General features: G+C 43.0%; 2 protein-coding genes across 21 annotated transcripts in view; both read left to right on the plus strand.

Annotated features, from left to right (window-relative positions):
- Pcbp3 (poly(rC) binding protein 3) overlaps positions 1-25,833 on the plus strand; it is a 185,403-nt gene that overhangs the window by 85,424 nt on the left and 74,146 nt on the right. The window contains exon 3 of one of the 20 annotated variants that reach the window (XM_035451825.1): positions 25,552-25,628. The exons of the other annotated variants lie outside the window; for them this stretch is intronic. The gene's annotated coding sequence lies outside the window, so the exon portion shown is untranslated. The remainder of the gene's footprint in view (positions 1-25,551; positions 25,629-25,833) is intronic. 20 annotated transcript variants of the gene reach the window in all.
- On the plus strand, positions 20,922-21,568 carry LOC103160806 (cytochrome c-like). Its single transcript, XM_035451837.1, has one exon. The coding sequence runs from the start codon at positions 21,213-21,215 to the stop codon at positions 21,492-21,494; it is 282 nt and encodes a 93-aa protein (XP_035307728.1). The 5' UTR covers positions 20,922-21,212; the 3' UTR covers positions 21,495-21,568.

Below are 25,833 nucleotides of genomic sequence, written 5' to 3' on the forward strand. Positions count from 1 at the left end.
ACTTTACTAACTTAGCTGTCTCTCTAGCCCTGTTACAAATACTTCTGCAGTTTGTATTTTATTTTTTATTGTGACATTTTTGCTATGCCAAATACTTAATTTTAAATGTATCCATTCTTTCATCTGGATTTTAATTTTTTTTTTTTTTGAGATAGTCCCACTGTGTATCCCTGGCTGGCCTGGAACTTGCTTTGTAGATAAGGATGACCTCAAATGCATAGAGTTCACCCTGCCTCTCCCTCCAGAGTGCTGGGACTAAAGGCATGTGACACCAAACTTGGCTCGTGCCTTTCTCTATACCATCATTACAGGAAATCATATTTTATTCTGATATTTGTGTTGTGGTTTATTTTTTATTATTTCAAACAATTTTTAAATGTAAGTATATTTTGATCATGTTTCCACCCTCTTCCAAATCCTTCCAGATCCTCTACCCAATCCTGCTCACCACTCAAAAAAAAAAAAAAAAAAAAAAAAAAAAAAAAACAGAAACCCAATACAAAAACAAAATCTCTCCAAACCAAGAAAACAAAACTCCCACCACCTCCCCCCAAAACTCCACTCAGAAACTGTTACCAAACAAAACAAAAACCTGTGGAGTCCAATTATATGTTGATCAACTACTCCTGAACATGAGGCCTGCCCTGGAGTGGTTGACATGCCCAATGTCACTGTTTTGGAGAAAAGTGATGTTCCCTTTCTCAGCAGTTCAGTTGGGATATACTGGCCCCTCCCTAAAGCTCCTGTGTTGAAAAGGCTGGGTCCCCAGCTGCTGGCTCTAATCATTGGGAGGTGACTGGATTGTGAGGGCTGTGACTTATTGGATTTACTTTGTTGATGGACTTATAATTTGATAGCTTCCTTGGGAGGTGGGATTTAGTTGGAGGAAGTAGGTTACTGCTCTAGTTTGCTTTCTGTTGCTGTAATAGACATGATGATTAAAAGCAGCTTGGGAGGAAAAGGTTTATTTCATCTTCCCAGCCTCTAGGAAGTCAAGACAAGAAGGAACTTGGAGGTAACAGAAACCAGAAGGAATGCTGCTTACTGGCTTGCTCTCCTTCCCTCTGGTTTCTGTTCAGTTAGCTTTCTTAAACAGCCCAGGCCCACCTGCCTGGGGATGGTACTGTCCACAGAGAGCTGGGTCCTGCAATATAAAGTAGCAATCAAGAAAATGCCCTCTTCCTGGGTAGATGGTCCTAGGTTTTATAAAAATAAAGCGTACTGAGCAAGCCATGGAAAGCAAGCCAGAAGCAGCATCCCTTCATGGTCTCTGCTTCCGTTCCTCCCTCCATGTGTCTGTTGAGTTGCTGCCATGGCTTGTCTTTCAATGGTAGACTATGACCTGTAAGCCAAATAACCCTTTCCTTTCCCCAAGTTAGTTTTGGTTAGTGCTTTATCACAGCGACACACAAAAAGCTAATACAGGCCACATCTGTCCTTGTGGCACAGGCTAGCCACACTAGCAACACTCCTGCATGAGCCTCTCTCTAGGACTGGGATTATAGGCCTGTGCCACCATGTCCAGTGGTAGTCAGCTTTTTAAAAAAGTCAGTAAATGTTTGAAGTTAGGTATTTCCCTCTAAATAGCACTTGTTGCAGTGTATAGATTTAGATAATCCTTAACTTATGTTTGTTTCTTTTTTAGCTTATGATTTATTTAAAAATATTTATTTATTTTACATCCCAGCTGCAGTTTCCCCTCCCTCTTCTCCTCCAAGCCACTCCCCTCCCCCAAATCCACTCCTCTTTTTCTGTTCAGGATAGGACCAGCCTCCCATGCATTTCAACAAAACATGGCATATTAGGTTGCAGTAAGGCGAAGCACCTCCCCATGTATTAAGGTTGGGCAAGGTGGCCCAGTATGAGGAGTAGGGTCCCATGAGCCAGTAAAAGAGTTAGAGACAGCCCCTGCTCCCACTGTTAGGAACAAGAGAAGCAAGCTACACAGCTGTCTCATATATGTAGAGCACCTAGGTCAGTCATGCAGGCTCCCTGGTTGGTGGTTCAGTCTCTGTGAGCCCTTATGAGGTCAAGTTAGTTGACCCTGTGTAATTTTCTTGTGGTGTCCTTGACCCCTTTGTCTTCTACAATCTTTGGCTATGGGTCTGCATCTGTTTCCAGTTTTTAGTTGCTGGATGAAGCCTCTCTGATGACAATTGGACTAGGCACAAACCTGAGTATAACAGAATATTGTTAGGCATCTCTGTCAGTGTAATCCACCATGTAAACAACTGAAAGATAAAACTGTATGATCCTCTCATTAGATGCTGAAAAGCCTTTGACAATTCCAACACCCCTTCATGATAAAAGTCTTAAAGAGATCAGGGATTCAAGGAACATACCTAAATGTAATAAAAGCAATATACAGCAAGCCAACAGCCAACATCAGCTTAAATGGAGAGAAACTCAAAGCAATTCCCTTAAAATCAGGAACAAGACAAGGCTATCCACTATCCAAAACTATTCAGAATAGTACTTGAAGTTCTAGCTAGAACAGTAAGACAACTAAAGGAAAACAAGGGAATACAAATTGGAAAGGAAGAAGTCAAAGTATCATTATTCACAGATGATATGATAGTATACATAAGTGGCCCCAGAATTCTACCAGGGAACTCTTACAGTTGACATAAATATATCTTGGTGTAACCAAGCAAGCAAAAGACCTATATGATAAAAACTTCAAGTCTCTGAAGGGAGAAATTGTAGAAGATATGAGAAAAATGGAAAGATCTCCTATGCTCATGGATTAGTAGGATTAACAGTCAAAATGACCATATTGCCAAAAGCAATCTACAGATTCAATGTGACCTCCATCAAAATCCCAACACAATTCTTTACAGACCTAGAAAGAACAATACTCAACTTCATGTGGGAAAACAAAAACGCAGGATAGCTAAAACAACATTGTATAATAGAAGAACTTTGGAGGCTTCACTACCCAATTTAAAGATGTACTACAGAGTTATGGAAATCAAAATATTTCTTAATGTGTGTGTGTGTACATATGTATGTATATAATGTAAAATACATCAAAACATTTTGATTTATTGAGATGGAGCCTCACTATATAATTCTGGCTGGCATGGAACTCGCTGTGTAGACTAGGTACCCATCTGCCTTTGCCTCCAGAGTGTTGGGATAAAAGGTATGTGCCCATTTTGTTCCACAAGTTAAAATGTTTTAAGTGCTTTAATTTCCAAGGGTGTGCTAAAGACAAGGTGGTCTCCATACTACTTTTACACATGTTTAGAATGACGTATGTGTAGTCCTGTCTCATAAATGGTTTTGTGTTTCTAAGTGCTGTTGCCCTGCTGTTTGAGGTCTGAGCATTTTGTATGTGGCCAGTGAGTGAAAACTGATGACCCCGTGTGTCTCCTGTACTTAGTTTTCTTTGATAGATTATCCAGTATTATGTTGGTCTTTTCTTTTAAAAAGTTAACTTAACTTTCTACTTATTTTTCTCCTTAAATATTAAAAACACTGTGTGTCTGTGATACGTGGGTGCATGTGGATGTCAAAGGACAACTTTGTGGAGTCAGTTTTCCTCCCTTCACGGCCGTGTGGGCCCAGGGATTGACTTGAGGTCACCAAGCGTGCACAATGTGCACCTTTGCCAGAGTCATCTTTCCAGCCTCAGCATTTTCTCCCATCTCTTGATTAGCAAGTGATTACATTTTCCTCTTTCAATTGCCACCTTTCCTGTAGAATTTTGGTGTCTCTTGTTGTGTTTGCCTTGTGTGTATGCACTTAGTCTCACAGTGCTCAGTGCCTTTATGCTCATCTCAGGACTACAGGAATCCTTCAGTTCTGGGTGTCTAACTTTCTTTTCTTATTCAAGTCCTGGCTCTTCTCTACCAGATTTGAGTGCAGTGCAACTGGCTTCTTGCTCTTGGTTTTCATCTGAGCTTCAGATGTCAAGTGTGATCACACTTTGTAGAGATCAAAGTGTACAAAAGATGAGGATGCTGGTTGGTAGGAACAAAGATGTACCTCATTACTACATCATATTAGTATCTGATTTATTAGTATTCTAGTATGATTGTATAGTATATACAATACCATCACAGTGTAATGAAGGTCAAGTACCCAGGAACCAATACTGAAAGACAAGGGACCTTTAAACCATGCTCTAGAAATATTGACTTATTTGCTTCATCTTCACCAGTGGAAGGGGTCTTTTTGGTTTGAGGGACTCATTTCTCAGTGACTTGTTTTTTTTTTCTGTTATTACCTAAGCCTAGCTTATTAACTACTAGGATTTGCCAGTGGTTTTATTTATGACCACCAGAAATTATTGGTTGTTTTTTTTTTTTTCTTCTTTTTTTTTTTTTCAGCACTTAAAATACCTTCTCTTCACTGGATAGAGCTCGAAATCTTCATGAAGTCCAAATGTAGCAAGGCACCTTAAATATCCACAGCAGCCTAAGGCTTTAGTGACATTACACTGAATTCCATGTTAGATGTAGAAAAGATAGAAACTGAGAAGTCAAGAGCAGTATGATGAAAATGTTTTGAAATAACCTTCAAAGGCTCCTTCACTTGAGTGCTGAAAGGTATTCCTCTGGGCTGCTTTCTTGGGGTATGGTAGGGATTATATTCTACTGAAAGGTATTCCTCCAGGCTGCTTTCTTGGGGTATGGTAGGGATTATATTCTACTGACTGTAGCTCCACTGTTGTTATGAAGCCAGTTTTCTAACTGTTTTTTACAGCAAAGATTTTAAAAGAGATACTCTGGTCACTTTGGAGAGCTTCTGCGTCTTTTGTGCTTCACACTTTGACCATGGAATGTCTAGACGTAGATTTCATTATGTGTATCCTTTTGGGAATGAATGTATTTTTTAACATCAAGTTTACTAAGGTATAATTTGTATAAGATTTGCTCTTCTTAAGCATGTAACTTTATGAATTTTGATGAACTGAGATTTCAGTTGTCAATGCAATCATGATATAGAATATTTTCACCACACCCATCTTCCTCTTGGTCTGACCCCTCAAGCCCCTGGCAACCACTCTCTGTTGATTATAGTGGCAGTCTTCCATCTCACTGTGGAGTCAGGCACTGTGTGGCTTCTAGAGCCTATTTGCTTCATATTTCTGTCATGCTTTTGAGGTAGGTAGGTAGGAGTGTGTGTGTGTGTGTGTGTGTGTGTGTGTGTGTGTGTGTGTGTGTGTGTGTGTACTGTGTGTATGTCGGGGGTGGGGGTGGGGGGTGGGGGTGGGTGTTTGGTTCTATTAGATGCTGCCAACTTTGTTTGCATTTGCTGCTCTCATTGGCTCAAGGGCTGCTGCACCCAAAATGCTCAACTCTCAACCTGTCAATTTAAAAACGTCTGTCCTTTCTGATGAATATGCAGTGGTATTTCTTTGCATTTCCTGGTGACATGTGACCCTAGGTCTAGTTATAGAGATGAGATTTATTTCTGGATTCCCAGTTTCAACCCATCACTCACATGCGTATTCTTACGTCAGGTCATACTTTACACCAGGAAGCTTTGAGCACACTTTAAAACAGGCCAGAGTGAGCGCTCTGCCTTTGTTGTTGGTATTCAAGGGTATGCAGACTATTCTGGTGTGTTTGTAATTCAGTGTGAGTTTGGGGGTCAGCTTGCCCACTCCTGTAAATAAGGGTGGATTTGCCAAGGATTGCATAAATCTGTAGATAATCTGGGGAGCATTTGTCAGCATGAAGTCTTTGAATCAGGGAGATAGAATGGCTTATGTTCATTTAGCCCTTTTATAAATCTCCCATTGATATTTTGTAGTTTTTATATGGTAAGATTTTGCATTTGTGTTAAATTTAGTTCTAATTGTTTTGCTCTTTTCTATACTACTGCAAATGTAATTGATTTCATCTTGAATTTTTCTTGCTAGCATATATAAATACAACTGACTTTAGAATATCCAACTTGCATCCCACAACCTTACTTTATTTGCTCTTGTTTGTTTTTTCCTACAAGATCCCAATCCATGTGCTCTTTTCTTCATCTTCTTTATTTCTTCTCCATCTTTATGGTATGTGCCAGAATATGGGTGTGGTTGATGATTAGATGTGATGAGACTGGCCGCATTCTTGCTCTTGTGGGGAATTTACTCAGGGTTTCTTATGGAACATGGCTTTAGCTGAGTACCATGATATCGGTGGGTAAGGAGTTTACAGAGAACTGTGAATGTTTGTTGAATCTTGCCAAATTATTTATGATCCTGTTTTTCCAAAAGCTTTATTTTGTCAGAAGCTTATTGAAATGTATGTTTTTTATTTTTTATAAAATGATAAATCATGTTGATTGTTGCTTGCCGACTTAATGAGTCAAATCCTACTTGACTATAATGTTATCTAAGAGGATTTTTTTTTTTTTTTTTTGCAACTGTAACCACAAGGGATTCTGACCTGTGGTTTTCCTTCTCAAAATAGACATTGGAAGTTTTTCCATGAAGGTGGTCTTGAGGTCATGAAGTCTCCTTGTCTGTTTTCATGGGGAGTCCGTGCTCTGCCCTCCACATTTAATAGGCTTTGCATCATAAACACTTGGGCTTATAGTTTTCTTTGTGGAGAATTTTCAGCCATAAATGAAGTTCCTAAATGATTATCAAAAACATCTTTGTATATAGCCACAATTCTGTTGATACCAGAATCATTTCAGAATAGCCTCTGATAACATTTAAAACAACCAACCTGTTTTTCTTTCTTTCTGTCAGTCTGTCTGTCTGTATGTCTTTCTTGGCACTGCATCCTGTGTACTCTGGCTTAAAACTTGCTATGTAGCCCAGGCTGGCCTTGAACTTACTATCTTCTCACCTCAACTTCCCATGTGCTGGGACTACAAGAGTGGGATACCATGTCCTGTCTCCTGTGTGTCTCCTCGTTATCCACCTCAGCCACATAACGCTCTGTACTTCTTGGCTTCCTTTTGTCTGCATCTTCCTTCTGGAGCTTTTTGCTGTGTCCAGGATGCAGCACAGACACAGTGACGTGAAACAGAAGAGCTCAGGTGGGAGTGAGGACCCTAAAACCTCACCCAGGATTAACTGGTTTTTCCAGAAATGGGAGATGGTAAAGTAGAAGTAATATTTGAAAAAAACAATAGCCAGCTATTTTCCACCAATGTACAATTTGAAAACCTCTGACAAGTTCCAACCACATGAGATAAAATAAATGTGCTTCCTGTGTTGTGGTGGTAAAGCCCTGGATGCTGGGGACAAGCGGAGCCCTTAGCAGAGGAAAGTGGCACCGTCCAATGAGTAGCATTAGCCTTGCATGGGGACATGGATGATAGCACCTTATTGAATGGAAAGAAGCTTGACATTCCATTCTTAGTGAATGCACCTTTCAGGAATGAACAAGCCAAACACATTTTAATACCGATAAAACCAGAGAGAATTTGATAGCTGTGGGCCTTTAGCAAAAACATTTCTGCATGTTCAAGTTTAGGAGGAAGTCATGTCCCATATGCACAGTGTGAAGTTGAGGAGTTGGAAGCAGAATTGCATGCCTGTAATTCTGACCATGTGTCAAATGTCCTCCAGAACAGCCACAACTGATGCATCAGGAAATGCCCACAGGTCAAAGGTGGAGCAGTGAGGATTAAAGGCCCTGGGATTGTCTGAGTAAGTGTGAGGTTATTAGACTTTGATCATCTAGGCACTTAAAGAGTTAATTCCAGAAGAAAAAGTAAGAAGGAAAAAATATGTAAAATAGTGGAGGGAAGTGCAAAACAAGGCAAAAGACTTAGAAGACCCCTACAAAGAAAATACAATATAAGATGTTAAGAAATTGCAGATATCTCAGAAACCTCTGCCGGTATCAAGGGGCTAGACCCTTCGGAAAGTTTCAGGAGTGAATTATTTCCTTGAATAGTGTCACTGTGCTGAGTGGGGGAGATTTGTTTTCATCCTTGGGTTACCTAAATGCCATCAGGTCTGTGCAGGGACTAGCTTGTCATTATCTGTCTCGGTGTCCCATGGAAGTCAGGGTCTCCTCTCCGTGTTCCCTGCTACCTCTCCCCTTTGCCTACACACTGCTGAGCGCCACAGCTCCATCCTGTAGATTTCCACTCTTGTAAAGGTTGCCTGCCAGGTCTAGATCTTGACAGTGCTTTGACCTTTAGAAGTATGTGTCCCCGTCCAGGCCTGGGACATTTAACCTGGTGATTCCTGTTTTCTTTCTGTTCCCTCCACTGCATATTTCATATGTTTGATACCAGCATATTGATTTTCCAGAAGGCATTTCTTTGTTACCTGTTTGCATTTGCATTTTGAGAGTGCTGGGTGCTCACTGTGGCCTGTCACTGGGTTATAGTGTAGTGTCTCTGTTGTCCCATGAACACTGGGTGTCTACTGTGGCCTGTCTCTGGACCATGACACAGACTTGCAGGTTGGTATGGGGTGCTATGGGACATGTGATGGTCCCTGCCTATAGGATGCACTGTGACTTGCTTCCTTCTGGGCGGCACAGATACTGCTGCTCAGCTAGGAAGGTACCAGAGGGCCCGGCTCCTTTCCACGCAGTAGACTTTCCTGCCCCTGTCCACAGGTTACTCCTGCTTGTCTCTATTTGACTTGTCTGTGGAACCTGCTGTTATCCCTGACACTGGCCTTTCCTGACAGTTGTCTCTGTGGATTTCATACTGTGTGCCTCCTTTCTAGATAAAGTTATGCCATCGAATGATGGGAATGCATTTAGAGAAATGCCCCATCAGGTGGTTTTTTTCCTTTGTCCTAACCTTGTCCAGTACATTCACACATCCTGCTTGGCATGCGTTATGTCATCTGAGATGGCCCCTTGGTCATCAAGGTGTGTAAGACTGGTGCTGGAGTCTCATAGCTAACTGTAGACAAAGGTTCCTGTTCTGCCTGGTCCCACAGCATCTTTGCCCCAATAAACACACAGAGACTTACATTAATTATAAACTCTTTGGTCGATGGCTCAGACTTCTTACTGGCTAGCTCTCTCAATTATTAACCCATAACTGTTAATCTATGTATTTCTATATGGCCTTATCTTACCAGAGAATACCCGGTGCATCCTGTCTTCCTTGTAGCCACATGGCGACTCCATGGCTGCCTCTCTCTGCCTCCTCTCCCAGAATTCTCATCTCATAGCCCCGCTTATCTTCCTGCCTGGCTACTGGATGATCAGTGTTTTACTCATCAACCAATAAGAGAAACATATGTACAGAAGGACTGCCCCCATCAACAGATTGCTTACAGGGATGTTCTCCACACTTTTAAGGTTGAAATGGTATAGAACATTTGTGGAAACATTTTACCCCATTCATTCTCAGAAATGTAGTGAGATATCCACCCCGCCTGCACCTGTTGCACTCACCACACCCTTTTAGGTATGGTCACAGGTGTGGACGTGGCGGGGGAAGGCTAGGTCTGGGGTCCTTGACCCCAGCTCACTTTCTCTTGGTTCTGGTTGGTTCACCGAGAGCAGCCTGGGTGTGGATCCTCAGAGCGGGAACTCGAGGGTCATGGGTTTCTTATGTAAGTGACTTCTTCCCGAATAAAATTAAACTATATTTAACCAAGTCCTGTGTATCTTAATCTGTGCATCTACACATAAAGGAATGCCTCAGATTTTCTTGTGGTCTGATAAGAATAAGGTGCCACGAAAATCCATATCCACAGACTTTCCAGGGACCTTGGCCTTTCTGTCTCACAACTTCTGTGGTTATTGTCTAGACTTTTCTGACAGCTCCCCCCCCCCCGCCCCATATAACAGGCACCGTGTTTAGCTTCCTTTAGTGCGGTGTGCTCAGTATTGCTGTGACACACCTCTTTCAAGGTCCCAGACCAGGTGTGCCCCAGGTCTGATGACTGCACCAGGGACTCAGGCTGCCCTCTGCTGGACACATAAGTGTCCCACCACAGCTGCAGTGGCCTGTGCTTGGGCAGGGTGGCCCTCTAGAACTGAGCACTTGCTATTCTATCTGTCGCAGTGGTATGCTCCTGATTGTTTAAGTGATACATAGAATGGTACCTTGGGAGGCCTGCTCAGTCGCTGGCTGAATACTCCTCTGAGGGCTGTGAAGGCCTGGTGCAAAGAGCAGCCGCTTCAGCAGCCAGGTACTGAGGACACTGCTGTGATGCCATTGCAGGTATAAACATTCCCTGAGGAAGACTGAATGTAGATGGTTTGTTATTTATCCTTTTAATTTTATTTCCTCTAACTTAAGTGCAAGTGTATAGAAGCCAGAGTCACCTGAATGGAAGAGGAAGGGAGGGGGCATTCACAGAGGAGCCCTGATGGGGAGGTGGAGGCCTGGGCTGCCACTCGGCTGCCTTGTGCCCCATTGTTAGCATTGTTAATGTATCATTTGATCAGTGCCCTGGCCAAGTCTGGTTACTGGATGTGGGTCTTGAGTCAGGCAGCACCATACACCCAGGGTCGACCCAGGCCTACCACGCTCTGCCTCCTCTGCCTAGCATCTTAGGATACTCTGTTCACTGGTGCTGTGGTCTTGGGGAAGCTTAGTCCCTGGTCTTCCTCAAGATTTATTTGCTAGAGGATAGACTAGATTTTTGTCTACATGAAACGATTACTTTATCTCCTGGTAACATGGGGTGTTTAATACAGCATGGCTTTTATTTCTGAAATAAATGGGGAACAAGTAGCTTTATGTGGAAGTGTGAAGCTGGCCGCTAGGCAGCCTTTCTTTTTTATTAAGGTCATTGCTTTTGTGATACAGTGTCAGGAATACTGGTCCTGGCAGCCCAGACATGCCAGTTGTGTGCTTACCACCTCTGTGGGAGGCATCGTGCCTCTGCCCCTCTCTGACCTTCTTATACACCCAGCTGGGGCAGACCTCCTGCAGAAGGGAGGGGCACACGGCTGTGGTTAAGAGTACATGGCGGGAACAGTGTCAACTACCTCGGGGTGTTTTTCGTGCTTTTAGTTTAAATAGAATCATAGATTGTCAAAAATAGCTTTACGATGTTTTCTGTTTGTCACATTTTGGCAAGGGAAAGAGTGGTGTCATCATTCTGTGTGCTTGCTAAGTGATAATTACAAGTGTGGAGACAGATGTGGCTTCCCGGGAGCCAGCAGGGCCGTGCCAGAGCTGCTGCTTTTTTTTTTTTTTTTTTGGTTTTTCGAGACAGGGTTTCTCTGTGTAGCTTTGGAGCCTGTCCTGGCACTCGCTCTGGAGACCAGGCTGGCCTCGAACTCACAAAGATCCACTTGCCTCTGCCTCCTGAGTGCTGGGATTAAAGGCGTGCGCCACCAACGCCCCCGACTTGTCAGAGCTTATTTGCTCCTGGAAAGAGGAAGTGTGTGGAGCGCAGCCTTGTTGACTGTGTGACCCTGGTCCCAGAGGCTTGGAGTGGGCAGTTAGGGCAGCTGTTTTCTGGTCCAGTGTGGCTAATGGGGACTGAGCCAAAGAATGGATTAAAAAGGGGGCCATGCATGGCAGTGGGTCCGCAAGCAGTGGGGAGCAGCATGCGTGATGCTATGAGGCCAAGTTAAAGCCCTGAGTGTAGCCACTGATGAACCATGCTGCCCCTTAGGAGGAAGCAAAGAGCATGGTGCGCATTCCAGGTTCATTTCGTGGGCAAACTGGAAATTGAGCCTTTGCCTGAGCCAGGTCATCCTGGTACATGATCACATGCCACGGCCCCCAAGGAGTGTCAAGAAGAAAGGCTTTGCTGTTTAAGCTACTTAAGAATTTTGTCATGGCAGCTGAACCGATGAGAATGCCCCTTACATGAGTTGTATACATCAGGAGAACAGCCAGCATTTGCCTAATGGGCATAGTGCTACAGGGATAAACGATGCTGTCCAGTCACTGGGAGACTGATTTCTGGTGGTTGCCAGGGCTTTGCTTAGCCTGAGAATGGCTCCTACTCACTTTGGGTCCCCTAGCTAATTAACTTGTAGATTATTTAGAAGTAGTTTAAAAATTTTTTTAAACCAAGTGGGAAGAGCAACACATAATTAACAGTAGCACCAAAACCAGACCATCAAACGTGGGCTAATAGCACTCTGTCCTGCTCCCTCTCTCGCCTTCTTCTCACTTCCCCAATACAACTGTCTAACCTCACACAACTCCGTGAGGTGACTACCTTTATGTTCCGCACATTGACACATAATTCACGTGACATAAATTCACCACGTTAGGGTGATCTGTTGTCAGTGGCATCAGGTGTGTTTGTGGTCTGTGCAGCGCCCACATTTGTACAGTCCTGATCCTGTGAACCAGTCATCTCCACATGCCCACCTTCACTGGTCTACTTTTTTTTTGTCTCTGCCGCTCTGCCTGTCTTGGATGTTTTGTATACATGTAATAATGCAATACAGTCTCTGATGGGCTCGGTTCACTAAGTGTTCACTTTCAAAGTTCACCCACAATGTAGCATGTCTCCTCAGAACTTTATCCCTTTATATTATATTACTTTTGTAGATCTATAGATTGATCCCAGGGCCTCGTGCATATTATATAAATAACTACAACTGAGCTGTATCCCATACCTCTATCACATTTTATGGCTGATATATCATACTTACTTTACTCCATTTTTCTGGAGTAAAGAAAAACATTGGGGTTTTTGCCTGTTTTTTGGCTGTTGTAAATAGTACTGCCATGAAGATTCTTGTATGTTTTCTTGGAGGGGAGGGTTTGGACACTTCCACTCACCTGAAAAGTGAGGTAAATGTGGACGTGGCAGTTGTACATTTACCTTACTAAGGAACCAAGCCCCTGACCTCCATAGCAGCTACACTGTTTTATCATCCTAGGTAAAACTATCACTCCAGTTTAATAGATGAGGGTCTAAGGTGTACGAGTGGGGCATAGAAAGGCTTAGGAGCCATCGTTTGTAGAGTCAGCTCCATGTGGCTAAGTGAACCATTGTGGACCCTGGTCCTGCCTTGTCATATGTATCAGCTAACACTGTAGGCTGTAGCTAGAGTCGTTGGCCAATGGCAGGGAGAGGAGGGTCATGCCAACTCTTTCAGGGATCAGGAAAAGGGCAAGGAATCCATAAAAGTGGGTGGCATGAATAGAAACAAGGTTGGCTGGCTTGTTTTTGCCTGGGTGTAGATATGGCCTATAGTCTCAGGACTGGAACTGTGGGCAAGGGATGAGCAAAAGCCAGGGCACCAATGTTTTCCTCGCAAGTGTGGCAGTTTCTAGTCCTTATTGTTTGTACCCTCTACTGTACTCTAATGCCCAATGTGGAATTGCCTTTCCACCCTTTGTTGAGACAACCCTGGAGGTCTGGGCTGTCCTGGCACCAGCAGGGGCCAACCATACTGTTATGTGTGTGTAGCCAATTGTCCCCAGAGCCCTGCATTGTGACAGGGAGCCTCCCTGATGTTCGGAGCTCAAACACTGGATGAGCTGCAGACTTGTGCCCCTGGCAAACTTTCTTCTGAAAATGTGCTGCACTTGATACTCTCTTCACACCTCGTGTGCCGCTTCAGGCAGCCCAACTACACAGTGAAATCATTAGCAGAGCCTTGGCAGCTAGCATTGCATCTGCAATGCAATCCTGCTTCCTATGGGTGGCTAAACAGATGCTGCTTAGAAAATTTATTCTCAGTTTTGATGTCTCATGATTGCATCCATGGGTGATGGTCTCCAGGAGGCCCATGTGGATTTAGTGCCAATTAATTGTACCGCTTTTATAAGTTGTGGAGACCAAAGGAGCTAAGGAAGATGACTGTCAGCTCTCCTGCTCAGCATGGCCATCATGTGGGGTGCTGGTTACTTGTTCTGGCCCTCTGGCATGTCAGCCCTGCCTAGGTAGGCCTGGGAGTCAGGCCTTTTAAAGAAAGGGGCATGCAGGTGAAGGGCTGGATGACGAGCATGCTGTCACTCTCTGTGGCAGGGGCTGGGCATCTCCTCATCAGCTGCTCTGTGGCCTCAAAGGTGCTGCCAGGGTTTGAGAACCCAGCACAGGAGGCAGGCTAGTGGGGGGTGCTCCAGAGAGGTGATGCCCCCGTTTCTCTGCCAGGTATGCTTGGAATTTGGGTTTTGCTTGACTCCAGCACTGGCCGCGTGTGCTGGGCCACCATGATCAGCCCCCACTGTGTTAGGCTCAGTTAGTATCATCGGAGGCCTAAGTTCCAGGGCTCCGGGAATGCTACATGGGGCACTGGAGCCTCCTGTTAGTTTTCATAATGTCTTCTGCATTTAGTCTGCGAATACAGTTGAATAGAGAAGTGTCTCTGCAGTAGTTAAGATCTGTAAGGCCTATTCGTCGAGAGAAAGTGGTCCCTTTTAAGAGTGTACGTAGAACTCAAGCTGTCATGTGCTCATGCTAGATTTGAATGTTCCCACGGGTCTGCTTGTGTCCTGTAGTGTGGACGATGGCGGAGCATTGGCTCTGTGAAGTGATGGGGATGATGGTTCCTTTCCTTCCATGGACTCCTGCTAGCAGTGCACTGTTAGTTTAATTCCTAGAGCTGTGGCTTTAGGCTGGTATGGCATTTCCCCTAGCAGGGGGGAGCCCACATCCAGATGCTGTAGACACCTTCTCTCATTACCCGGGGCTGGGATGCAGGTCACCTTCCTTGACCTCACATGGTACCAGTCTCTTGAGTTTTCAAATCCTGTGTTCTTCTTTCTACTCCATATCTGCTGGCGGTCTATGTATGAAGGGCTTTATGGTGTGTGTGTGTGTGTGTGTGTGTGTGTGTGTGTGTGTGTGTGTGTGTGATAGTAAAGTGGAGAGAATGGCACTTTTTACACAAGTGATTTAAGTGAGGTGTTAAATCTCTCAGGGAAAGCTTATCACAGCCTGGTGGTTGAATCTAAAGCTCAACCAAGTCAAACCTGCACCTTTCTTGTTAGAGAAACACATCTCTTAGTTAATGCAGTGAGAAGAACAGGAAGAAAAAAGAACTTGTTCTACCCAGGTTCTGTTGCAGTTGTTCGTCATGGCTCTATGGTGGTGCGCTCTGAGCTGTCCCCTTACTCAGCACCCTCTGAGCACAAAAGAGCTGCAGGAGGCCCTTCCTCTTGTACACCCTTCAGGTGGGATGCCACGGAAGGGAGAGGAGCGCATCTTGTTTATCCTCCACTGGATAGAACCATGCAGAGGGGTCTCTGCTCTCTAATCAACAGATCCATTGAGCTAACGCTAAGAGACAGGATACAAAGCCTATGCAAAACTTGGTTGGGAGAAACAGGAAAACTGTGATACTTTAGGAATTGAGAATTTGCATTTGGCATTGTCCCTATGGAAGCTTCATTCAGTTCATTCAGGTTTTGAGGATGTAGAGATCAACTTGCTGGGTGTAAATAGGAGAACAATAAAAGAAACCCTGGGCAAAGGGAAAGGGTTTCAGTCCTTAGAGGCTGGATCCCACTGCAGCTGAGAAGACTAAATTAATTCTGGAGAGAGAGAGAGAGAGAGAGAGAGAGAGAGAGAGAGAGAGAGAGAGAGAGAGAGAGAGAGAGAGAGAGAGAGAAAGAGAGAGAGAGAATAGGCAAGAAGCAGAGTTGATGATTGTTTTGTTTTATAACTACAAGGGTCTTTTCCTAATTTTTTTTTTTTGTGTGTGTGTGTGTGTGTGTGTGTGTGTGTGTGGTTTTCAAGACAAGGTTTCTCTTTGTAGACCAGGCTGGCCTCGATCTCAAAGAGATTTGCCTGCCTCTGCCTCCCGAGTGCTGGGATTAAAGGTGTGCTCCACCTCTCCTGGATAGGAAGAGTGAAACTTTAATTTTTTAAATTCAGTATATTTTGATATTTTCTCCCTTCTCCCAGCTCCTCCCCACCTTTCTACCCCCCCTCAATAAGTCAACAATAGGCAAACAATAGGTCACAATAGGTCAACAAATGCCAAAACAAACAAAATGAAACAAAAACACCCCTTCCAAACAGAAAACCATAGTCTGTTTTATGTTAGCCAACTACTTTTGGGCTCGGGGCCTACCCTGGAATGTGATTGGCATACCCAGTGAGACGCCTTTGGAGAAAGCTGATTTTCTTTTTGCCAGAAACTATCAGTTGCAAATATCTTTTTGGAAAGGCTGGGACTCTGTGTCCACTTCTCCCTCTTAGTGCTGGGTCACCAAATGGCTTGAACCTGTACATGTCTTGTGTGGGCTGCCATAGTGTTTGTGAGTTTATATGTGCATCAGTCCTGTTGTGTCTAGAAGTTTCCTTGGAATCCTCCATCACCTGTGGCTCTTAGACTCTTCCCACCCCTCTTCTGCATAGTTCACTGAGTTGGAGCAGTGGGATTGATGAAGATATCTCATTTATGTCTCAGTGCTCCAAAGTGTCTGTCGCTTCATGTCCATTGACCAATTGTGGGTCTGTGTTAATTCCCATCTACTGCAAGAAGCAGCTTCTTGAATGAGGGATGAATGAGGCGCTGAAATGGGTATGGCAGAATGTCATCAGGAATCACTTTATTGCCATGTTCCTTTATCAGAATAGTAGTACTAGGTTTTACCCTAGGCCCATGATCTATTTAGACTCAGGTTTTTGGCCGCTTTCACAGTGTCAGGTATGGATGTCTCAAGGGGTGGGCCTTAAATCCAATAAAAAAGTGTTTGGTTACTCCCATAACACCTGTGCCACTAACTCCCATAATATTGCCCCAGTATATCTTGCAGGCAGGTCCCGTTGTAGGTTGCAGGGTTGGTAGCTGGGTGATACTGATTGCCTTCCTCCCCTGGTGGCATGCAGAGTGCCTGCCAGCACCATGGATGCTAGTCAGTAGGAGGGAAACTTCTATGGGGCACTAGACAGACTTCTCCATTTTCAGTGACATAAGTGTTATCTTCATCAACAGGGCCTTACCATAAGGTTATAGAGAACAATAAATTCATTGGCAATAATCTGTGATATTTTGAGGTGGGGGGAAGTTCATGAGACCCTTTTTCCCAACGACTCAACAATGACACTGGAGGTTTTACATAAGATGTATAAGATGTCTGGTTGGGACATTGTATCTCCTCTTATATGGTGACTGTTTAGTTCCTTTCACGGTTAATTGTCCCACTCCACAGTCCCTCCTTTACTCTGCTCCCCCTTCCTTCTCCTCCTTTAGTCCTCCTATTCTAGTTTCCCTTTATTTCTCCTTCCTTGGGAGCTCTTTTCCCTGTACCCCTTGGTCCCTCACTAGGTCCCTAGTTATTCACATTGAGGTATACATATCAAAAGCCTAAAAGTTAATACTGTGTGAAGGTTTTTTTTCCACTTCATTGAGACTTGACATTATTGGAACTGTTTTGTTTTTAACTTTTTATAATTGTTACAATTGACCTTTGGCATCCCTACCCCTTATCTTTAGACTGCCATCTTGAGGGCTTTAATGTTGGTTGAGCTTTTGTTTTCTGAAGCACATACAGACTGTTGGTTAAAACCAATTCATTTTATTTTGTACATATTTCTGAGCATATGTTCCTTTCTGCTTTTTCTCTCTGTCACAGGATATGCTCGTGGCTTCTGTTGTTTTCTCCCTAAAGGATAAGTCAATTTGGATCTTAGTTTTGTCTCAGTGTGTGTGTGGACATTTTAGATAGGTGCTCTCAAGTTTTGTCTAGGTGTCTTTTACAGGACTTCAGACGTACAGGCTATTTAGTTGGATTGTGCCCCTACCTGCTCCTCCCCCTCATCAGCATCTGCAAAGGGTGTTGTGAAGAGGCTGTGTGACCTCTGGCTCCTATGAATACTTGTTCTGTTGGGACCAGTATCCTCTGTTTTCCCCGTGCCACCCAGCACCTCCCATGTCCACTGTTTCATGGCATATACCTTTCAAGGAACACTAGAGATGGTCCTTGAGACTCTCACCACCCACATCTCAGGATTAGAGCTTGAAAGGCCAAGTGCTTTGTTTGCCTGGTTTCTTCATTTCAACTCCGTGGAAATTTGGATGCTTTCCCCCTAAGATCATGACTAAGGGCAGAAAGCCTGTTCTTGCCCTTTCTGTTTCTTATTCTTCTGGAGGTACTAGCAAGTACATACAATGAACATAGAAATGAGAGGCTTTGGGATTGGAGAGGAAGAAGCAACCTGGCTTTTGTGCTCAGCCAACAACATGCTGTCATCTCTCCTGCAAAACAAAGTGCTACTAAGTATAGGTTTAGCAGGGCCAGAGAGTGCAGGATCAACATTTAAAGTCAGTCTACTCAAGTCACAGAGATGCCCTACTTAAACTCTGTGGGACACTGAACAAAACTAGAAATTATGTGAAAGAAGTTTTTTTTTTAACTGAAAATATTTTTCATATAATATATTCTGATCAGTTTCCCCTTTCCTCCCAGACCCCCCCCCACTTCATACCCATCCAACTCCACATCTTCTTTCTCTTTGGAAAAAAAGGACAAATAAAACAAGCCAGAATTTAAAACAAAACAAAACAAAAATGTACAATAAACATATACTGTCTCTCTCTCCATGAAAGCACAAAATCAGAAACTATAACATACAAGCAAAAGATGCAGCTACCACACAGTGGGAGACCAAGTCAAAAGCAGGATTCAAGTCTTAGAAAACCTCACAAGGCAGCAGTGCCACAGAGAAAGACCCACTGAGCATAGGTATAGGTGTGGAGGGTGCTGCCGTGTGTGTGTGTCTGTGTACACACACACATATACATACATACACACACGCACACACACATGTATGCTGAAGAAAGCACTAAAGGGGTATGGAAAGGTGATACCATGTTATGTGTCTGTACACACATATGCGAAGACGTGCGCGCGCGTGCGCATGCAAGCACGCGCGCGCGCGCGCGCACACACACACACACACACACACACACACGCACGCACGCACGCACACACGCACACACACACACTGAAGAAGGCACTAAATGTATAGAACAAATTTCATAGAGATGAGCAGGGTACAGGTGTGGAGGGCTGACGCCAGGCTGAAGAAGGTAGTAAATGTACAGAACAAATGAAATGCATTAAAAGCTGCAAGAGAAACACCAAGTCACATACAAAGACAGAACTCTCAGAAAGAAAACATCCGACTTGAAGGCAAGGTAGAAGAATTAATACATTCAATCAAGGACAACAATAAAAGTTTTAGAAGTACAAATGAACATGCAAGAAGATTATATGGGATACAATGAAAACACCAAATTCACAAATTACGGGCATAAAAGAACTCCATACTCAGGTCATAAAAGCATTTTCAATGCAATCATAGCAGAACATTTCTTAAATTTTCTGGGGGGAAAGAAAGGCCTATCCAAGTACACAAGACACAACATACCACATACATACAACCAGAAAAGGAGCTCCCAGGTCATAGACTTCATACACTAAAGAGGGCCAGCAAGATGGCTTCTCATGGAAAAGCATGATGATAAGCTTGAGTTTGATCCCTGGGGCACCTGTGGTAGAAGAGGGAACCTAGCCTGCAAATTGTTCACTGGCCTCCACACAACACCCTGACATGTAATTGTCCATGTGCTTGTACACTCACAGGCACACAAACTTAGTTTAAAAACCACTCAATGTACAGGAAAAGGTATATTGGAGGTTACAAGAGAAACAGTGAGTCATATATAAAGATGACTCATCAGAATAACATCTGATTTCACAGTGGAAACTTTAAAAGCCAGAAGGGCAGTGAAAGATATATTTCAAGTTCTGAAAGACCACAGCTACTGACCCAGATTACTATACCCAGAAAAACTGTTGAAAATTATATAGAAAATAATTTCATGATAAAGCAGGCTGAAGGAATTTGTAACTACTAAGCCAGCTCTGCAGAGCATACTGGAAGAAATTCTTTACTTGAAGGGAATGATAGCCACATCGAAGAGACTCTGAGGGCAGAGAACTATTCTAAAACATTAATTAAACAAATGAGGATTATGAAAACATGAAATACTACAGAATCAGCCAAGTGACCACATCAGTATATGTTTTTCCTTAATAATTTTGGATATTAATAGTCCTAAAATTTCCTAATTCAAAGATACTATCAGATTGGCTTAAGAAATGAGATGTGTCTATTTAATACCTTCAAGAAACACACATGTCATTATTAAAGATAGCTACTAACCTAGAGAGAGTGATGGGAAAAGGTGCTCCAAACTTACAAAAATAGGAAACAGCACATATCAATATCACTATTCCAACATTTGACGAAGACACCCATTCAAAACTAGTTGGAAGAGATGAAGAAACTCACTTTATACTGGCAGAGGGACAGTTCATCATGAAGATGTTATTACAGTTTAATATATATCCACTGAACACAGGTGCACACAATTCCACAAAGCAAATACTATATGAAGTTATAGATTAACCCCAACATATTAGTATGAGGTGGCTTCAATACCTCACTGTTAATAATATACTGGCCATCTGGATATCAACAGAGAAACACCAGAGTTAAATGATATCATAGATCAAATCAACTTAACAGACACCTATAGAATTTCCACCCAAGCACTACAGAAGAATAATGTTGTCACCAGTCTATGGAACACCCTCTAAAACAGGCCATATATTTGGAGACAAATGAAGTCTCAATAAACACAGGGAAAGTGACATAACTTCCTGTATTCTATCTGAACACAGTAGAAAAGCTAGAAGTCAACAGCAATAGAAGCTACAGAAAACTCACAAGTGTACACTATTGAATAGTGATAACGTCACTGGAGAGATCAAGAGGGAAATTAAAAAATTCCTAGAATTGAGTGAAAATGAAGATACAATACCTCAAAACCCGTGAATACAATGAAGCCTTAAGAGGGAAGTGGTAATTCTAATTGTCTACATTAAGAAATCAGAGACATCTCAAACAAGGAAACGATGTACTTTCTACCTTGGGGGAGGATGAACAAGACAAGCTGCAATGCTAGATATAAACAGTTAAGATCAGGAGGAGTAAGTAAAGTAGAAATTAAAAAAATAAAAAGAAACATACAAAGAATAAATGCAACAAAGAGCTGGTTCTTTGAAAAGATAAAAAAGATCAACAAACCCTTAGCCAAACTAACTAAAAGAATGAGAGTCGAGTCCCAAAACAATAAAGATACAGATGAAAGTAACTTTTGGTTAAAAAAGATACCAAAGAAATTCAAAATAGGAGAGTGTAAAAGAAATGAATTTCTAGACACATATTACCTAATAAAGTTAAACCAAAATGAGATAAGTAATTTGAACAGATTTATCACAAATAACAAGATTGAAGCAGTAATTAAAAACTTGTCAACTGAGAGAGCGGGACATCTGTTTTTGGGTCGCAACAATTGTGGTGTTGATCACCCAGGAGTGAATTAAAAATGGGCAATGTTGAGAAAGACAAAAAGATTCTTGTTCAGAAGTGTGCCCAGTGCCTTACCGTGGAAAAGGGAGGCAACCACAAGCCTGGACCAAATCTCCATGGTGTGTTTGGGAGGAAGACAGGGGAGGATTCTCCTATACAGATGGGAGAGGACACCCTGATGGAGCATTTGGAGAATCCCAAAAAGTACATCCCTGGAACGAAAATGAGCTTTGCTGGAATTAAGAAAGAAGAGAGGGTGGACCTAATAGCTTATCTTAAAAAGGCTACAAATGTGTAATTCTGCTGCCTTATAATAAACAAAACAAAAGTCTCTTGACTTTTAATGTACATAATTTAATTCATACACCAAAAATTGAGATCATGAATGGCTAACAATGTTTTTTTGCTCAGTCCTGATTTAAGTAAAACTGACTTGTAATAAAGTGGATATGATCTTTTTTAAAATAACAGTTCCAGTTGCATAAATACTATCACTGCTCTCCCTATCTCAAAATAGGATTGGACTTATTTATTATTAAGGTTCTACTCTTCACACAGATGGGGGTGTTACTTCAAATCTATGGAATGATTTTATACTTAAATTTATGTAGCTGGGCATATAAGTATGTTTAAACAGTGGGAAAATTCTGTCGCTGTCTCAGAAATGAGAAGACTCACCTGTGTTTCAGTTTGTGTTCACTGGTCCAGATGGCTAAACATCGGGAAGTAACTGTCTATTCTTGACTTGATGATGTCATTTTAATTAGAATCCCCCAAGTCAAAGGGTGCTGCCTTTTAGCACTTACTGTAATCTATGTATCATATCAAATAAAGAGTATAGTTGATTTATTAAGTTAGAATGCTTTTAGAAACCAGCAACTTAGACCTTACTTTTTAATTCTTAATGATCTAAGATTGAGTTGTAATTGTCCTTAAAAGCTCATTCAGAAACACACAAAACTGGAACTTACGTGTATGTGTGATTGGTAGTGGCACTCTTTGCCAACTTATTAGATGGAAAGATTAAAATAAAGGAGATAGTTTGTAAGTTATCAAAAAATAAAAATAAAAAAACTTCAGCTAAAAAGAAAAAAGAAAAGCTCAATCCCGGATGAGTTCACTGCAAAATTCTACTAGGTCTTTAAAGTAGAACTAAGGCGAACCTTTTCAAATTATTTCATAAAATAAAAAATGCTTCCAAACTCATTTATGGAGCTACTGTGTAACACATTTCAACACAATAAAGGCTATATATGACAAACCTGTGGTGATATTTTGCTTATGATGTAACAAGTAAAGCTTGCCTGAAGATCAGAGTGGAAAGCTAGCCATACTAGTTAGCCATAGAGGCCAGGCAGTGATAATATGTGCCTTTAATACCAGCATTTGGGAGAAAGAGGCAGATGGAGCCCTTGTTAGTTCAAAGCCACCCTAGGCTACACGAAATTGATCCAGTCTAAAAGAAAAACAGCTCACACAAAGGTGATCTCAGCACTTGGGATCCCACGCCTTTAATCCCAGCACTAGAGAGGAATATAAGGCAGGAGGAGACAGGAGCTCATTGGTGTTTGAGCAGCCATGCAGTCGGGAGCAGTCTGAGATTCCATAGATTCCCTCTTTGGTTTGAGCATTGGTAGAGGTGAGAACTTTCTAGTGGCTGGCTGCTTTGCTTCTCTGATCTTCAGCTTTGACCCCAATATGTATCTCTGGGATTTTATTATTAATACCAATTAGAATTTGTGCTAAACAATCCTACAGCCAACATCATACTAAATGGAGAAAAACTTGGAACATTTCCACTAAAACAAGGATTCCTCTACTCACACTCAATGTGGCACTGCAAGTCTTATCTAAAGCATTAAGACAGGAAAAGCAAATAAAAATGATACAAAATAGGGAATGAAATAAGACTAATTCTTATTTCAGACAATATGATCCCATACATGAGATCTTAAAGATTCTGCTAGAAAACTCTTAAAACTGATAAACACCTTTAGTAAAGTAGTAGGATATAAAATTACCACAGAGGTACCTGGACATCTAAGCATATTGCTACTGTCTTCACAATAGCAAGGAAGTGGAACCAGCCTAGATGTCTACCAGCTGGCGAATAGGTTGTGGGAATGTGGTAATAAACACCATAGAATTCCATGCAGTCGAAAAGAAAAGGAAAATGATGAATCGTGTAGGAAAGATTGGCTAGAACTGGAAAATACATGAAATGAAGTAACCCAGGCTTAGGAAGACAAAGACTGAATTTTCTCTCTCGTATGTGGGTCCTAGATTTTAACTTTATAAATCTGCTTTTATGTGGAAGTATTTGTAGGAAACTAGAAAAGGGGCCCTATGAGACAGGTAAAAAGAATGCTTAAGTTGTGTGAGTGGTGGAGATTGTAGAGAACACATGTATAAAATTGGAAGAAGGTGGGGAGACCGGGGAAGTGCAGGGGAGGTGGGAGGGGCATCCAAAATGAATGATGTATGAAAAGATCATAGCTTAGTAATAACAAGCTAATCAGAGTTAAAAAGGACTTGGAATGGATGTACTCTAAGTGCATGGACAAAGCTGCCCCTAGAAGCCATGTGTTAATAAACAAAAGTCATGATGTCGTGGGTGGGCTATTCTATGAGTCATGGTCAGGGAAGCTCCTGAAGCCCCGGAAATGATTAAGGCAAATGCTATTGGTTGCCCACTAAAAGTAGATTGTAAGGATCCTGATGTTGAAGACACAGCATGACACAGCATGACACAAATTGGTCATAGGACATAGAGAAATCAGGCTACAGCTGTGCTGGAAGCTTCCTCCCTGCTTGCTAGCTCTCCCAGTGGTGGAGGCTGCTATGCAGGATGCTGAGGAATTACTATCACCAGTTTTACTCAGCTTGGATCTGTGTGCAAAAGTACTGACTGAGCCCACTGGTGCAGTAGGGGCACTCCTATTATATAGTTACCAACTGCTTTTCTAAGATTGAATTGGATGCCTGCTCCAGCGGAGGGTATTCATGACCGATACTCTGAAACTGGTCAAAAGCCTATGGCCAGGGAAGTAACAGGCCTTAGTGAGGAAGCTACTGCTGTTAAATGTGCCTGTTGAATCACCTTCTAAGCAACGGTGTTTATGACCATAGGTTAGTGCTGACGTCTGCCTTGATCAGTGAAGCTTCCTTTTACACAGCCAGCAGTGACTGTAGAGACTCATAACTGGTCAGTGTACTGAGAATAAATGACTATTGGATTCCCAGCAAGTAGAAAATCTGTGTCACCCCCTCCAGAGTTCAGAGAACATAGCAGAAGAGGGGATGGAGAAGGATACACCATCTGGAGGCAGTTGGATCGAGTAGCAATATGGAACACTGACAACTGGGCACGGCGCGGATGGGCACTCTTGAACTCATGGCACAGATCTGAACAGGACTGAACCTGCCAGTATCCTGGCATGGAAAAGAGAGGGTCTCATGGGAGCTACTTCTGCTGGAGGGTTTCTATTCGCTTAATGGGAGATTGGAGGAAAGAGACATTTTCTTCAGTAGTGTAGCCTCTGGTTTGTGCCCATGCTTCTGCAAAGACCCCTAAGGAAACTCACAAGGGGAGCATCAAAGTGGAAGTGGGGAGCTAATTGGGAACAAGTTTATTGGCAGAGGAGGAATGTGGATGTATATGATTGAAGCACATTACATATATGTATGGAAAGTTATAATGAAACCCATTATTGTGTATGACTAATATACGCTAATAAAACACTTAAAAGGTGATGGCATGGTTGTTATGCCTAGAAGACAGCATTCCATGACACCGAAGAATAAGACCCTCTCCATTGCCTGCTGGGTACTGATATTACTGCATACAGAGCATTGGAGGTGTCCCCAGCAGGGCTTAATGGCTTTGCCTTTCTCTTCTGTCACTGTGTTCCACAAACAGTGGGCTTGGTTAACATACAGCAAATCTGGGTACTTCAGCTCTTCAAAGTGTGTGGTTGGACTTCAAAGCTGCATGTCTGTGCTCACTGAGGTTGCAGACTGTTTTGAAGGTGACGTTAAGGAGTGGCCAAAGTGGACTTTGGGGTGCAGCTCTGGTAGCAGAGTGCTGCTGTAAGCAAAGGGCTTCAATAAAGGCTCAGTGTCAGGAACGGGCAGGTAGCCACACCAGGATCCACAGTGCCTCTTTATTGGGGTGCACTGTGAGCCAGCGGGCAGTGTCTGACAATGCTGGTGGATACCGTACCTAATTTCTGTGAGCTTCCCAAACTGAGAAGGGACTGAAAGGGATCAGGTGGGATGTGGCCTGTGGGCCTTCATTTTCGTGGCCTTGTCAGGCTCCTCAGCTAATGTGACGCTTCTCCCTTGCTTTTTGGTAGATGGACAGTCTCTCCTCGGGGAGCAGGTGGGCTGGCAGGACAGGCGTCCCCAGGCCGGGAGAAGGAGGCGCTCCCAGGTACTCTCGTCCACCCCTGCTGGTGACTTGCCCACCCAGCCCCCTCCTGTTCCAGACAATGGCCACCTGTGACCCTGCCTGCCTTGACCTGCTTTGCCCACCTGTGCCTGCCTGTGCCTGACCTCAGCCCGGACTCCCACCCTTCCCACCCCGACTTAGGACCGGTCCTGACTTCTGGTTCCTGCCTTGCTTTTCCACTTTGACC

The sequence above is a fragment of the Cricetulus griseus genome (assembly GCF_003668045.3).
Source record: "Cricetulus griseus strain 17A/GY chromosome 1 unlocalized genomic scaffold, alternate assembly CriGri-PICRH-1.0 chr1_0, whole genome shotgun sequence".
NCBI classification, from domain to species: Eukaryota; Metazoa; Chordata; class Mammalia; order Rodentia; family Cricetidae; genus Cricetulus; species Cricetulus griseus.

Bases quoted from the DNA above. Each gene is read 5' to 3' on its own strand.
- LOC103160806 (XM_035451837.1), top strand. From the start codon at position 21,213: ATGGGCAATGTTGAGAAAGACAAAAAGATTCTTGTTCAGAAGTGTGCC.